The 16217-nt window shown below is 40.1% G+C and overlaps 1 protein-coding gene across 1 annotated transcript in view; it reads left to right on the forward strand.

Moving 5' to 3' along the window:
• cep112 (centrosomal protein 112) overlaps positions 1–16217 on the forward strand; it is a 557597-nt gene that overhangs the window by 316086 nt on the left and 225294 nt on the right. The window contains exon 18 of the mRNA XM_088000744.1: positions 9563–9698. Coding sequence (XP_087856870.1) covers positions 9563–9698 — 136 coding nt within the window. The remainder of the gene's footprint in view (positions 1–9562; positions 9699–16217) is intronic.

Here is a 16217-nt window from a genome sequence, read left to right on the forward strand (position 1 = left end):
ACACCTTCACTAACCAACCCCCCCACCTTGGCACCGCCCTCTTGAACAGTCCTACGTGTCCTCACAAACCTTATAGAGTTCTTTGAGAAGGTGACCAAACAGGTGGGTGAGGGTAAAGCAGTTGATGTGGTTTATATGAATTTCAGTAAAGCCTTTGATAAGGTTCCCCATGGTAGGCTACTGCACAAAATACGGAGTCATGGGATTGAGGGCGATTTAGCGGTTTGGATCAGAAATTGGCTAGCTGAAAGAAGATAGCGGGTGGTGTTTGATGGGAAATGTTCATCCTAGAGTCAAATCCCACCTCGGTTAACTGTCTGTGTGGAGTTTCCTCCGGGTGCTCCAGTTTCCTCCCACAGTCTAAAGATGTGCAGGTTAGGTGAATTGGCCATGCTAAATTGCCCGTAGTGTTAGGTGATGGGGTAAATGTAGGGGAATGGGTCTGGGTGGGTTACTCTTCGGAGGGTCAGTGTGGACTTGATGGGCCGAAGTGCCTGTTTCCACACTGTAAGTAATCTAATCTAATCTAATCTAATCTAATCTAATCTAATCTAATCTAATCCATCTTCCTTCCCACGTATCTTCTCCACCATCCTCTCGTTCGTATCACTTTCACCTCCACCATCATCTACCTGTCGTATTCCCACTTCCTTCCCATTTATCTCTCAGCCCCCTTGGTCCACCAGCCTCATTCCTGATGATATATATCGATTATGAAATATCAATTCTCCTGCTCCTTGAATGCTGCCTGATCGGCTGTGCTTTTCCAGCAACACACTCTTCGACTCAGAAGAAAGTCTCTCTGTACCTGGATTCAACATTTTGAACCTTCGTTGGATGGCCATTGTGTCTTTCTTTAGGCAGGAGGACCAGACTGTCCCCATCATTCCAGTGTAGCCTGACTAGTGCATTGTATAGTTTTAGCAAGTATTTTTATACTTCATTCTTTTTGATATAAAGACCAGCATTCTATCTATTTTCATATTACTTGCTGAATTTGTACGCTAGCTTTTCTGTGATTCATACACAAGGGCCTACAATTTCCCTTGTGCTGGAGTTTCCTGGAGTCTTTCTCTGCTTAAAAAACATTAAGCTCTATTCTTCCTGCCAAAATACATACCCTCACATTTCTCCATTTTATATTCCATCTGCCAGTTTTTCTTCCTGTCACTTAACCTGTCTATATCCCTGTGTGAACTCTTTATGTCATCATCACCAGTTACTTTCCCAAATATTTTTGTGTCACCTGAAAACTTGGCTACAATATATTCAGTCTCATCTTCCAAGTCATAAATATATATTGTGAATAATTGTGGCCCCAGTACTGATATCTGGCACTCCTCTCGTTACAGGTTACCATCCTGAAAATGTCCACCTTTTCCCAACTTTCTGTTCGCTATTTGTTGTCAAATCCTCTGTCCCAGCTAATATAATATTTATATACACCATGAGCTTTACCTTATTAAGTAACCTTATGTGTAGTACCTTATCAAACACCTTTTGAAAATCCAAATACGAATAAAGAATAAGAGTAGGCCATGTGGCCCTTTCAGGAGAAAGTGAGGATTGCAGATGCTGGAGATCAGAGTTGAAGAGTGTGGCGCTGGAAAAGCAGAGCTGGCCAGGCAGCATCTGAGGAGCAGGAGAATCGGCATTTTGGGCATAAGTCCTTCATCAGGAATGAGGCTTGTGGGCCAGGGGGCTGAGATATAAATGGGAGGGGGTGAGTGGGGAGGAGGTGAGGCCAGATGGAAGGTAGATGACAATGTGATAGGTAGATGAAGGTGGGGGAGAAGGTGATAGGTCGGAGAGGAGGGGGGAGCGGATAGATGGGAAAATAGACCATTCAAGAGGACAGTGCTGAGTTGAGGGCTTAAGACTGAGATAAGATGGGGGGGAGGGGAAATGAGGAAACTGGTGTAATCCACATTAATCCCATGTGGTTGCAGGGTCCCAAGGTGGAAGATGAGGCGTTCTTACTCCAGGCGTTGGGAGGGGTTTGTCAGTGCAGGAGGCCCGGATCGTCAGATCCTCTCCTGCATCTACAACCACCTGATGAAGGAGCAGCGCTCTAAAAGCTAGTGCTTGCAAGTAAATCTGTTGGGCTATAACCTAACGTTGTGTGATTTTTAACCTTGTTCACCCTCTTCCAACACCAGTACCTCCAAATCATCAGTATGGGAAAGTGTGAGGCATAGACTATTTTCTAAATGGAGAAAGGCTTCAAAAATCTAAAGCATAAAGGGATTTCAGAGTTTTAATTCTGGATTTTCTGAAGGTTAACATTTAGGTTCAATCGGCAGTGAGGAAGGCAGATGCAATGTCACTATTCGTTTCAAGGGGAATAGAGTACAAGAGCAGAAATGTGCTGCTGATGCTATATAAGGCTCTGGTGAGAGCGTATTTGGAATATTGTGAGCAGTTTGGGGCCCTGTACCTAAGGAAGGATATGGTGGCCTTGGAAGGGTTTAAAGGACGTTTACAAGAATGATCCCAGGGATGAAGGGCTTGTCATATGAGGAGCGGTTGAAGACTTTTCGTCTGTACTTGATGGATGAGTGGGAATCTGATTGAAACTTACAGAATATTGCGAAACCTGGATGGAGTGGATGTGGAGAAAAGGCTTCCGCTAGTAGGAGAGACAGCAATCTGAGGGCACAGCATCAGAGTGAAGGGAAAACCCTTTCGAGTTGAGAAGGAATTTCTTCAACCAGAGTCCTGAATCTGTGGAACTCATTGCTTCAGAGGGCTGTAGAGGTAAATTCATTGTGTGTATTTAAGATAGAGATAGATAGGTTTTTGATAGGGTTCCAAAGGTTATGTGGAGAAGGCAGGAGAGTGAGGTTGAAAAATATATCAGCTATGATCGACTGGTAGAAAAGAAGCAGTGGGCCAAACAGCCTAATTCTGCTCCTATGTCTTGTGGTCATATAATAGACTATACGTTTTTCCAGTGACAAATATCATTGGACTGCATAGAGTTGGTCCTTCGTAGGGTGCTAGAATGTAGCAATTTCTCCAGGATCTGGGGATGGTAGTCAGGTAATCATTCAGAGTTCCTGCTCTTGTCAGAGAATTGAGCGAGAATATAACCAAGATCAATTTTTAACCTCTTGAACTGCACCACCACCCATTAAGAATGTATCCACCAAGAAATAATGCCTTCATGAGTGGGTGAAAGGATTAGCTTTTGCATTCTCTTCCATTTTTAAATAGCAGCAGGTTGGGAAGGAACATGATCACAATCACTGATAATTCATTATGGTGGAAGTAATTTGGAGGAAGCACTGAAAGCTGCAAAGGGGCTGAATTTAACAATCTAGGATAATCATTGCATTATGAAGTTGAAGGCATGTACTGTACAATTAGGAGAAAGGGAAAGCTGCCAAGCAGTTTCCTGTCATATCACAAAATGTGTTGGAAAATTGAAAAATGTAACATTTTGGCTGTAACCTAGATACCAGTTGTCTTCACAGCAGTTCGAATTTAACTAATCAGTTTAAATTATGCCCGACCTAATTGAATTTGAATTTTACTGTTCTGACAATATCGAACCAATGAGACGATCCGATGTTTGGGGCATAAAAAGCAGGCATTTTGGACACTTAGCCAGAAAGAGCACCACCTGCTATTGTCAGACAGACTGCCTGAAAACACTCTCTGTCAAAGGTGCCTTTTTCATATGAAACATCTGTGCAGCAGAAGACCAAAGATGACCCAGGGAGATGTACAAGCAGAGGAAGATTGACACCGGACTCGACAGCCGCTGTCTGGTTTTTAAAATAGAGTTGCTGTAAATTTAATAGGGGCTTTATTGAATCAGTATATTGTTATCGAGTGGGAGGTAGATAACAAACCTTTAAGAGAAAGGTAGCTTAGGGTTGTAAATAGTTGTTATTTAATGTTCATTTTTGAATTAAAGAATAACAATTTTTTTTTTCTTTAAGTAGTGGAATTTAGGTAGTTCTCTGTCACTCATATTTTAACAGATTACAGGGTGAGTTGAGCTTTTGGTTTGGTTTAATTAGCAGAAGGGTTCACCGCTGTGTATTAATAACTGTTACTTAAGCTCCTGAGGTGAAACATGGAAAATAAGAGCAGTCGGCTATTCAACTCTTCAAATCTGCTCTGTCATTCAATATGGTTGTGGCTGATCATCCAACTCAGTAATTTAATTCCACTTTCTTCCCATACCTTTTGATCCTTTTAGCCCTAAGAACTATTATCTATCTCCTCATAGAAAACACTTAATATTTTGGCCTCAATTGTTTTCTACGATAGTACATTCCACAAGTTCACTACTGTTTATAATTCCTGTCTTGCAAATGGTGTCATTTGATCTAAATATTCAAACAAAAATATTTAATTCTTGCATAGATGCTTTGGTAAAACTCAGATCAACGTTGTACCTAAAATTTACGAAAGATGTGAGTGTGAACAGTTCTTACAAGTATTTTATAACACAGCCCTGTGATTCACACTCCATCTTGGTCAGCGTTTCATAGCCAACCAGTTCCTGTATGCATTGATGCCCAGACTGTCACTTGGTCAAGTTAAAATCTCTTAACACTTGTATTAGCCAATGAAGAGTACGGAGACCTCTTGTTTGTACCATTGACTCGTATAATAGTTTAATTTTTGTAGTGCTTGCTCATGGCTTCTGCTTTTTGAGGAGATCTTTGTATTTCTGAACAGTTATAGTAAAACTTTTCTTCACCCAGTTGTTTGCATACTTATTGCTCCATTTCCCTCAATTCATGATCGGGTTGCTGTGAAGTGCTGAGCTAGTCAGAGTGTGGTGTTGGTCCCTTTTTTCATTGTTTCCAGGAAGAAAAATAACAGGGGAGAGCAATCATGTAGAGGATTATCGCCACTTCAACACCATGGTAGTATTAAATCCACATTTAATTAGAATTGATGGTAATATACTTTCTCCCTGTTGTGAAAGTTCACCTTACTAAACACCCACGGCTGAGTTCAGGAACTCTCTGTGTAGCTGCAGACCTGTGTTCTTTCATTCAGGGCTTCAGTTGTTGTAGTATTTGTCATTACAAAATGTCACTGAGTCCTGTGATTGTCAAAATCCAGCACAGTGGCTCAGTGGCTAGCACTGCTGCCTCACAGCATCAGGGAACCTAGGTCGGTTCCACCCTCGGGTGACTGTCTGGAGTTTGCACATTCTACCTGTGGGTCCTCCGGTTTCCTCCCACAGTTCAAAGATGTGCAGGTTAGTTGGGTTGGTCATGCTAAATTGCCTTGTAGTGTTCAGAGATGTACAGGCCAGGTGGAGTAGCCTTAGGAATTATTGGGTAGGGGAATGAGGCTGGGTGGGGTGCTCTTCAGACGGTCAATTGGGCTGAATGGCTTGTTTCCACACTGTTGGAACAACAGTGAAAGCAAAAGCTCAGAAGCACAAATCCAGACATTTCAGGAGCCAGCAGTTCCGTGTCCTAGCTGTTTGAAGTTGCAGTGGCAGTTTTTGAATTTGTATAAAATGTAAAGTATTGCAGAAGCTGGAAATCAGAAACAAACAAAAATAAATAGCTGGAAGAACTTGGTGGGTCCAATAGTAACTGGGGAGGAACAGAAGTCAGTCATCCAACCTTTCATATTCAGGCCCTGCATGACCATACAAAGAAATAAAATACTCAGATCTATCTAACGTTCAGAGGAGGCAATGATGTAGTGGTAATGTCATTGAACTAGTAATCCAGAATCCCATGTTAATGTTCTGAGGACATAGGATTAAAGTCTACCAGGCCAGATGGTGAAATTTGAATTCAGTAAAAATCCAAAATTGACAAAAAGCTAGGCCAATGGTGACTATGGTCATTATCAATTGTAAAAATATCTGACTCATTAATGTCTTTTAAAGAAAGAAATCTGCCATTTTCATCTCTTTTGGAACTAAGTTTGACTTTAAATCTTCAACCCAAATTAGGGATGAACCACACCCTGTAAATGAATTTTAAAAAATACTACTTGCTAAAATTAAGATGGCTTTCTCAGGAAAGATCCATCAAACATTTGATCTCTCTGTTTGAATTTAAATACATTGCACATCAACAGTACTGAAAAAGCCAGCAGCACTTGCATTTAAAATGTATCAAAGCAACATTCCCATTCCCTGCAGACAATACATTTCAAAAGAAAATTGACAGATAGTCAGACAAAGGAAGGAATCTGGAGAAATGAAAGTGTGCAAATTAATTTTTTTCTTAAGGACTGCAAAAACTGACTTCAAAGCTGTTGGCATGAATGAAGAGTCAAGTTTGGATGTTTACACTTTACTGTATGCATCCTTTGAATAATTCACTGATTTCTTTTCACTGACCATTTATTGAGGTTGAACCAGTGAATTGAACTTCAGTGACAACCTGCCTTTCTGTTGCAAAGCTAAGGACTGAAAATGGGACTGCAGTGACCAGTGCTTCTTCTTGCTCTTGTAAATGATACCACTGAGAGGAGGAATTGCACATGTGCTCCATTTCATAAAATATAGGCATAACTTATGAATAAAAAGCTTCAGTAGTTCTTTTTAATTATTTTGTAGGATTCAGGTGTCATTGGCTGCATCAGCATTTATCTCCCATTCCTAATTCCCCTACAGAAGGTGATGGTGAGCTGCTGTTATTTGCTGCTAGTTCCAGAAATTCGACCCAGCAACAGTGAAGGAGTTCCAAAAAGTTCCAACTCAGAGTTGTATGTGGCTTGGAGGTGACCTTAAAAATGATGGTTTTCCATTGCCTTTGCTGCCTATGTCTTTTTATGATGTGGAGGTGTGGGTGTTGGACTAAGGAGCTGTGCTCTGAAAACTTGTATGTCCAAATAAACCTGTTGGACTATAACCTGGTTGTGTGATTTTTAACTATGTCTTTTTAAGCAGCGAAGGTCACAGGTTTGGAAGGTGCTGTTGAAGGAGCATTGTTGAGTTGCTACACTGTATCTTGTGGATGGTATGCATGGCTGCCACTGTGCAGCAGTGCTGGAGGTAACGAATATTGAAGGGGCTGAATGGGGTGGCAATCAAGTGAATGCCCAATAGCGTGCGCATCCAATACTTTGGCTAATGCAGAGCATAAATGAGCCCAGATAGAGAAGGAAGGTTTGGTAGCCATATTTCGAGTCAGGAGGTTCCATCAAACCTTTACAGGCATAAATTTATAAAAATAACAGACCACAAACCCGTGATAGGTCTACTTATAGTGGACAAGGCAGTGTTACCTATAGCTTCAGATCGAATTTAACAGTGGGCTTCAAAAGTAAGTGTGTATAATTACAAGTTGGAACTCTGTCCAGTGGGTCAAGTAGCAAATTTGGGCTGACCTAGAGTCCCTCTGTTTAGGATATGCCCTGAGTGAGGCTGTGGAATTGCAAGTGGTGTTCCCAAAGCTCTCATGGACTGGTGAGGCTGTCTCCTTCCATATGAATATCCTGTAACTCATATGCTGTACTTGCTGCATTTTCCAAAGATAAAGTCAGTTGTTGTACCTGTTTGAAGTCCAGATGGGCTTCAGTTAGGGGTTGCTTTTGCATGATTACATCATTAATCTCACATACCAACAGATCTCTCAGCATCTCATTAAAGGTTAAACCAAAGTCCCATGTCTCTACCAGTTGTCTTAACCCAGTCAAAATTCCCCTGGTTCTCGAATTGCTCAAGTTAAAACGAAACTATCTCAGAATTCAAGGAAGCTTGGGGTCGTAGCATTTCTTAACTAAATCTGTCAACTGTTGAAAGGTTTTAGTATCTGGTGCCTCAGGCATTAACATATAGTGTGGTTAGCAAAACAATATCCACATGTTTATAAAAAGTTCCAAAATTCTAAAGTCTAGACATGTTGGAAAATTATTGTTCCTCAAGTTCCTTTTGATTTTTGTAATAATAATATGCTGTTGTCTTTAGGTGATGATCAGCTTTCCATTTGATTGTTTTTCAGATTAACTTAGGTCTTTCCTTGAATGGTTTTTTCAAGCGTTCTTGGGTTTTCTGACTTTTTCCATACAGAGAGAGGTGGTTTCTTTCTGTCTATAGGCTCTGGATGTCTCTGCTTCTCTTGGTATTTAAAGCTTTAGAGTCACAGTCATAGAGATGTACAGCATGGAAACAGGCCCTTTGGTCCAACCTGTCCGTGCTGACCAGATATCCCAACCCAATCTAGTCCCACCTGCCAGCACCCGGTCCATATCCCTCCAAATCCTTCCTATTCATATACCCATCCAAATCCCTTTTAAATGTTGCAATTATACCAGCCTCCCCCACTTCCTCTGGTAGCTCATTCCATACATGTACCATCCTCTGTGTGAAAAAGTTGCCTCTTAGGTCTCTTTTATATCTTTCCCCTCTCACCCTAAACCTATGCCCTCTAGTTCTGGACTCCCCGACTCCAGGGAAAAGACTTTGTCTATTTATCCTATCCATGCCCCCTATAATTTTGTAAACCTCTATAAGGTCACCCCTCAATCTCCGACGCTCCAAGGAAAACAGCCCCAGCCTATTTAGCCTCTCCCTATAGCTCAAATCCTCTAACCCGGCAACATCCTTGTCAATCTTTTCTGAACCCTTTCAAGTTTCACCACATCTTTTCAATAGGAAGGAGACCAGAATTGCACGCAATATTCCAACAGTGGCCTAACCAATGTCCTGTACAGCCGCAACATGACCTCCTAACTCCTGTACTCAATACTCTGACCAATAAAAGAAAGCATACGAAACGCCTTCTTCACGATCCTATCTACCTGCGACTCCACTTTCAAGGAGCTATGAACCTGTACTCCAAGGTCTCTTTGTTCAGCAGCACTCCCTAGGACCTTACTATTAAGTGTATACACAGCTCAACCAGTCAAAGAGAAATATTCTCAGTGCTGTTGGGTCTTGAATTTTCACTCATTCTTCTTCCAAAATCTAATATTATCTTGTACCACTCAACAATTATACAACACTTGATTTTCAAAATGCAAAAACCAGTTCTGGTATTCCATTTATAGCGCGCCAATTTCCATTTTAGATTATAGTCCCAAAAAAAATGAAAATTATATGAATGGAGAAAAATGAAAGCAAATTTTAAAATCAGGAAGCATATTAGTTGCTGTGAATGGGGGTTTCAGGGGGAATGGAACCCACTGCGAATTAAGGCATGAGCTGGAATGTAGAGGGAGACCTGGTAGGATTGCAATGGAATGGGTAGGTGTCATGGTTATGAAGGAACATTTCAGCAGTATAAATGCTGAGACAGAGATTAAGTTGAGCAATGTTACAGAGATTGACAAACTCAGGAGGAAGATAAATACCTAAACAATCTGTTCTGGTCATACTTTGAGGGAGATAGATTTTGCTGGTTAAGTTACCTGGTGAATCTCCTTACCTCATGTTTGAGTCATGCCTTGGGATGTTCTGCAGCAACCTGGGGATCTGTTCATCTGAAGCATTTGTCAGCATCTTAGGTGTGAATCTTGCCCGATAAAGATTTCAATTATCTGAAGATTGGTTTAATATGGGTTTATTTTGTTAAGCTAAGATGCCTAGATACAGTAAATAACTGAAACATTAATGCCTATTTAGCGAAAAAGAAGACCAACTGACAAGGGTGACTGAGATGCAGAAACTCCAAGCCCAGAAAGCAGATGCTGCTTTGGAAGAATTCAAGAGACAGGTGGAGCTAAATTCTGAGAAGGTCTATTCTGAAATGAAACAGCAGGTAAAGCTTCTGTTGTTGATTCTGTGGAGTTTATTAAGGTTACATGCTGGGCTGCTTCTGGTTTTTATTAGCAAATGCAACTTTAAATACAGTTAAGATATTACTTTACAAATGAATGAAAAAGTGCCCTTCATTTATTTCAAATCACTACCAAACAGACTAGCAAAAAAATCCTCCTTGATTTCTTAAACTATCAGACCATATGGAATATGAACAGGATTTGGCTGTTCGACCCCTTGAACCTGCTCTACCACTCAATGGGATCATGGTGTCACAAGGTTAGTCCTTTTTTTTCTAAAAACTGTTCCTTGACTCAAGGATATGCTGCCTTTGATTTTTTTCAGAAGGATAATAAACTAGGCCGGGCTTCAATCAGACTAGTTTGGTACAGAGATGAAAAGGATTTTGAGAGGTCTTTTGTTTATATGTAAACAGGTGAGATTAGAAGTGGCCTGTAGAGTGAAAGGGGAGCGGTCAGCTCTCTAGATGAGTGGTTTAGTTCAGTCCAGAATTGTTTGGGAGTTCAACAGTGAAAGATGGAAACTCTCTTCTGCCCTTCTAACTTCAACCTGTAAGCATCTGACCCTTTTTTGTACTGTGTTTTAAGTGGGTGGGGAGTGGAGGGGGTTGCTTATTGGGACTGTTGTGTGTATTCGGAACAGCATACTTAAGCCTTGTTTGGATAGACTGAATTCTGTCGGGGTTCTTTGTTCTGTTCTTTGTGTTTCACTGTGTAATTTTGTGAATAAATTTTTTATTCTGTTTTAAACCTAGTAGTCAACCTCGTTAACTTAATCCGGGTAATTTTCATTGTACACTTACCGAAACAAATTGCAAACTTATGGTCTGGGCTACCTGCTTAAGAATGTTCTGATTGGTCTGGCCGAGTCTCTAACAATGGTTAACTGACAATCCTCACGTCCATTTTTCTGCTTTTTACCCATAATTGTTGATTCTCTACTGATTAAGAATCTATCTGTCTCAGCCTTAAATATACACAAGGCATTTGCACCCACATCTCTCTGTGGTGAGCAGTTCTAAAGACTTTCAGCTATTTGAGAGAAGAAATTCCTCCTCATCTCAGTCTTAAATTGGCACTCCTTTATTCTGAGACTATGCCCTCTATTCCTCTACACTGGGAAGCACCCTCTCAGCATTTCCCCTGTGAAGACCCTTAAGAATCCTATATGTTTCAATAAGATCATCTGTCATTCTTCTAAGCTTCAGCAAGAATAGTCCCAATCTGTTTAACCTTTGCTTATAAGGCAATCATTCCATATCGGATTAACCTTCTGTGAACTGCCTGAAGTGAAATGATCTATGTCCTTAAATAAGGGAGTAAAATTGCTCATAGGACTCCAGATGTGATCTCACCTGCACTTTGTACAATTTCTATAAGAGTTACCTTTTCTTAAAATAAGGGACCACATTCATTAGTCTTCCTGATTACTTACTGCACCTGTGTGATAGTTTTCTGTGGTTTGTGCTCAAGTACTCCCAAGTTCCTCAGTATTGCAGTATTCTGCAGTTTTTCTTCATTTAAGTAATAATCTGTTCTTTTGTTCTCCTTTCCAAAATAATTAATATCACATTTTCCGACATTAAACTACATTGAGAATGTGTTAAAGCGGTGTCATTTGTTCTGTTATTTGATAATTTAGTAGTGGAACAAAAAAAGAGATTGTCGATAATGTGGATGACCCTTTAGATTTCTCTTACACAATGCTGTTGGTATGAAGATCAGTTTTCCCCATTCAGTTCTCTGCATTAAAATATAAAGCTCACAGTTAAATATTTTATGTATTTCCTTATTTTGTTGAATATAAAAATTAATCATTTTATTTTTGAGGTTGACTTAGCCTGGCATCCAAATACTAATTTATACGTTTCAAGTCAGCCAACTAAGTCAATGGTTTGTTTCATCAAACCTATCTTTTTCCTCACCTTGTTCTGCCCCCTGCAAGCAACATGCTGATTCTCGCTAAGATGTCAGAAAAGATTTTCACTGAGATTGAACAAGCAAGAGCAATGTTCAGTTTCCTCCCTTCTACGCAGCACTATCATGTGGCCTCCACCAAATACCTTTCGTGATAGTTGGAGCTGGGTTCAGCGACTAGTTGAAACAGAGAGCTCCGTCTAATCTATGACATAGCTTTACATTTGCTTTATTTGTAAAGTGCATGGTACCAATATAGAAAGCATGAAATGATCTGTTTTCCAGTAGTGATACCTCTCCATGCATAGCACTTAAAAAAAGGTGCTCCAGCAAGATAAACTGTCCAAAACCCCTTGCTAGAGAGAACAGGCTGGGATAAATGCTGAAATTGTGAAAAAACAAGTGTGTAATTAGACGTGGAGCAGAGATCCATACCACTTTAATCCACCCGTTTTCTCAAGCAGTGTCATTTTAAATAAGTACCACAGCTTGTGCACTGTATATTGAGTTCAACAAACAGTAAACAAGCGCTTAAAGAACGTGATGCTGAATGTTCCTGCATTGTGAGCGGAATGCACGGCTTTGAAACTTGAACGAGCCTTATTTCACATCTGTGCCAACAGATCCAGGCTCATGTTGGCTGTTTCTAGGAATTTTTATCTAATAGACTTTTGGCATCAATTATATATGATTATTGGTCCAATTTTTAACCACAGTGATGCAATACAGTCTGGAAATTCCATTTGCCTCCTTTCTTGAATTGAATTGAAGTTATTGTCACATGTACCGAGGCACAGTGAAAAGCTTTGTCCAGAAATACGTAGATTTAAGAGGAATTACACATCATGAATCATTTTAATTTCTGCAGCAAAAGTTGACCATGCTGGAATATATAGTGGGTTATAGTGGGCATTCCCATAGAGAAAATAGGCTTTGACAAAGGGTCAGTTATACTCAAAACGTCAGCTCTTTTCTCTCCTTACAGATGCTGCCAGACCTGCTGAGATTTTCCAGCATTTTCTCTTTTGGTTTGAGATTCCAGCATCCGCAGTAATTTGCTTTTAAATAGGTAAAATGTGTTAGCTTGAAACAACAACCTATGGACATGTAATAATCCATTTTTCTCTCTTCAGATGTTAATTGACCTACTTTGTTTTTTAAGAAGCAAAAAATTGCATCAGTATTGTGTTTGCAGGTTTGATGTGTGGCCATGCAATTGCTCGGACAAATAATGAGTTTTTCCAAAAGAAGCTATTATAAAACATGTACCTAAAGGGTTGGTCAAAGAGTTCGGTTTTACGGAGGGAGAAAGTTTAGGAAATAAATTCCAGACCAATAAGCTTATATGGATAAAGGCATCATTGCCATTATTGGATTGAAAGTGTGGAGGAGGGGGAACATGGAAGCCAGTGTTGGACGAAACAGGTTTTTGGAGAGTTGTGGGACTAAACAAAGTTAGCAGAGAGGGAGGGATAAGACCGTAAAAGGACTTGTGCAACCCCTTGATGCAAATTTTAAGATTGAAGCATTAGTTGTTTAGGAGCCAGTGAGGCAGCATGTGCCTAAATCGGTTGAATGCCAAATATGTTGACATCTGTATCCTTTGGATTTGGAGTATCACAGGTAGAAAAACTCAAAAGTTGGAGAGTGGAAGGATTTTATTGGTAACATTGTTATCTATGGGGTTGCTAATAGCATAATTGAATAGATGTTTGATAGTGAATGGATGGCCAAGCACAAGGGTTTGTGAGTTTGAAGATGTAGTTGTAAATGATTTGGGCAGAGATTTTCCCAGAAGGAAGTGGGATTGAAAGGGGTCTGTTAGTGAGGGGTACGAAAATCTGTTGTTTCATACATTAGGTCAGTGCAGTAGCAATGTCTAAAGGTGAATCATTTGTTTAGTAGCAGAGGTTAAGAGAAAATAGGAGGGAAGTATCTTGGAAAGAGCAAGCTTAAGTAAGTTGAGATGTAATAGTGGTTTAACTTACTGGGAATAAGGAGTCATTTATTCCAGAGCCTGAAGGAGGAAAATAGTGAAGATTGTCACACCAAGAAACTTCAAGTGGGGGAAACTTGGTCAGATTACAGAAAATGGAGATTTTAAAGAAGAGGTCAAACAAAATGCTGAGCTTAAAAGATGAGTAGGTGCCTGAGAAATAGGGAAGGAGCAACAGTGGTACTTAATAGCAATAAGAATCAGATTGCTATGCAATTCCAGTCATTTATGCAGAGCAAGTGGTGCAAAATTTATGCAAGTAAGGAGACTTCCATGAAGGATAAAGAGTGGTCATCTGTAGCCAAGTTTCCATCAAGGCCATGATGTTAATGTAGTCATCTGTAATAAGGTCTTGGATGGCAAGGGTCTAGTTTACAAGTGACCAGATTTCCTTGAGGGAGGTACAGAGAAGAATGGTGACTTTGGAAGAGTTCAAGGCACCAGTGATGGGCGAGTATATATGATTATTGGTCCAATTTTTAACCACAGTGATGCAATACAGTCTGGAAATTCCATTTGCCTCCTTTCTTGAATTGAATTGTGGATAGTGTGAGCAAGAGGGTTTCTGAGTTTGGAGGAAGGGGCATTTATTGTTGCTGTAAGGGGAGATTAGCCTTGATGGCGCAAGACAATGCAATAGATTATCTTGGAAGAAATCAGGAATTTCCAACTTATGTGTTTTTGTTTTAAATTCACAATATTTGTGCTTTCTGTCATGGTGGCAATGTTTTATTATCACAATTTCAATTCTTTTATTCCACCATACCAATATTTTATCCATTAAAGGACAATGATGACAAAAATTCAGACAATCCAACTGATAGTTTTGAAATTTGTCATGATTTGAGGATGATGTCTATTTAAGATTGAGTGTTTCTACCATGGGTCTTCATGTGGTTGAGCAAGTTGTGTCCTGACTGACAGATCTTTGGGCACTTGGAGAAAGGATGTCTCATGAGCTAGTGGGATTTGAAGGGCTGAATTTGAAACTTGAACAGCATGTTTTTGGAAGACTAGGAGTTCAAACCTAGAATAAACAATAAAACACTGGCTTCCATTGAATTAAGAGAACGCAATGATGGCACTGGTTGTGATGGCAATTGGACTGTTGCTAATACACAGTCCAGGCCTCAATGTGGTACAGGAATGCAGTAATGACAATTGCCTTGTGTGCAAGGACTTCTGTTGACTTGTAGAGGTGTTTGTTGTTAAAAGCCCATTGCTGTAGTTAGTAGAAGGCTGAGCTGATGCAACTGATCCAGCAAAGGATCTTCTTTAAATGGTGCCAAGTTATGAGAATCTTGCCTTCAACCTATATGAAAAGTGGAATATTTGTCTGATCAGGTGTAACCTGAAATAATGTTTTTGACAACACTCAAGGAAAGGCAAAGTTTTTTTATCTGTAGAATTGAAGAGATTGAGAGTGGCATATAAATCTGGCACAGAGTGAGCAATGACATTGAAATCCTGACAATTGTGGAGGATGTAAGTCTGTGTTGGTTAGTTTGTTTTGGTGTGATGGCAACTGAGGTTAAATCGTTTTCCATCCAGGCAGTATTTCATACTCCCACCAGAGGAACGTTGATCTTTTGATGAGGTGAATATCCACTGTTGGATCGATTGTAAATAGTATGGGAAGGGAAGGCCTTCCTTTCCCTTCCAAATCTATGAAATGAGTCCTTGGAGTCTTAATTTATCAGCAAATGCCTATCAACTTTGCCTCTGCCAGAATACCAGTGGGGTTCCAGGCTTGTGTTGCTCATTCGTTTGATTGCATGCTGTAGTTATCCCATTGATGATGGTTCAGTCATGGATTCTGCCACATGCTATTTGCAACCTACCTGACAGTGGATAGTCAATTCATCAAAGGTCAACAGTCAATTAAATAACACTTTGATGGAAAACTCCTAGACCTCATTAACCTCCATATGAAAACGAAACTGACCACCATGGGTATACGTGAGCTACAGTTTTCAAAGGATTGCAGTTCACAGGATGCTGTGAGGTAACCTGGAGAGTATCAGCTGTTACTATGGATATATAATTAATGAACTGTTGAAAATGTTCTTTCCAGCATTGATTGTTGTCATTATCATTCTTAGGATGTGAAACACCATTCTGACAGTGATGAAAGATACTGTCCATTGATGACTCTGGTGGTTTGAAACAGCTTCACATGTCAAGATGGTCAGCTTATTGTTGATGTGGAGAAGCTGGTGTTGGACTTGGGTGGACAAAGTTAAAAATTACACAACACCAGTTAACAGTCCAACAGGTTTATTTGGATGCACTAGCTTTTGAAGCGCTGCTCCTTCATCAGGTGGATGTGGACCTCTCAGGCTTCTGTTCGCACCATAATCCTTTATCTTCCAGATTTATCTTTGGGCATCAGCCTTGAACTGTTGGAATGCTGCTTTCTTGACTTGCAGCCTTGATTGGTTTTGCCAAGCAATGAAAGCTTGACAACTTTACACATCCAAAAATACATGCTAATTATTATTTTCGTATGTTGTCAAAAACTGTTATTAATTTTTAAACGCACATTGAAGAAATGAATCTTATGGTGGCAGGTAGGTAGTAGTTATTG

This window comes from Chiloscyllium plagiosum, unplaced genomic scaffold, assembly GCF_037043375.1.
Source record: "Chiloscyllium plagiosum isolate Xiang-an unplaced genomic scaffold, Cpla_swu_hap1 HiC_scaffold_25, whole genome shotgun sequence".
Taxonomy (NCBI): domain Eukaryota; kingdom Metazoa; phylum Chordata; class Chondrichthyes; order Orectolobiformes; family Hemiscylliidae; genus Chiloscyllium; species Chiloscyllium plagiosum.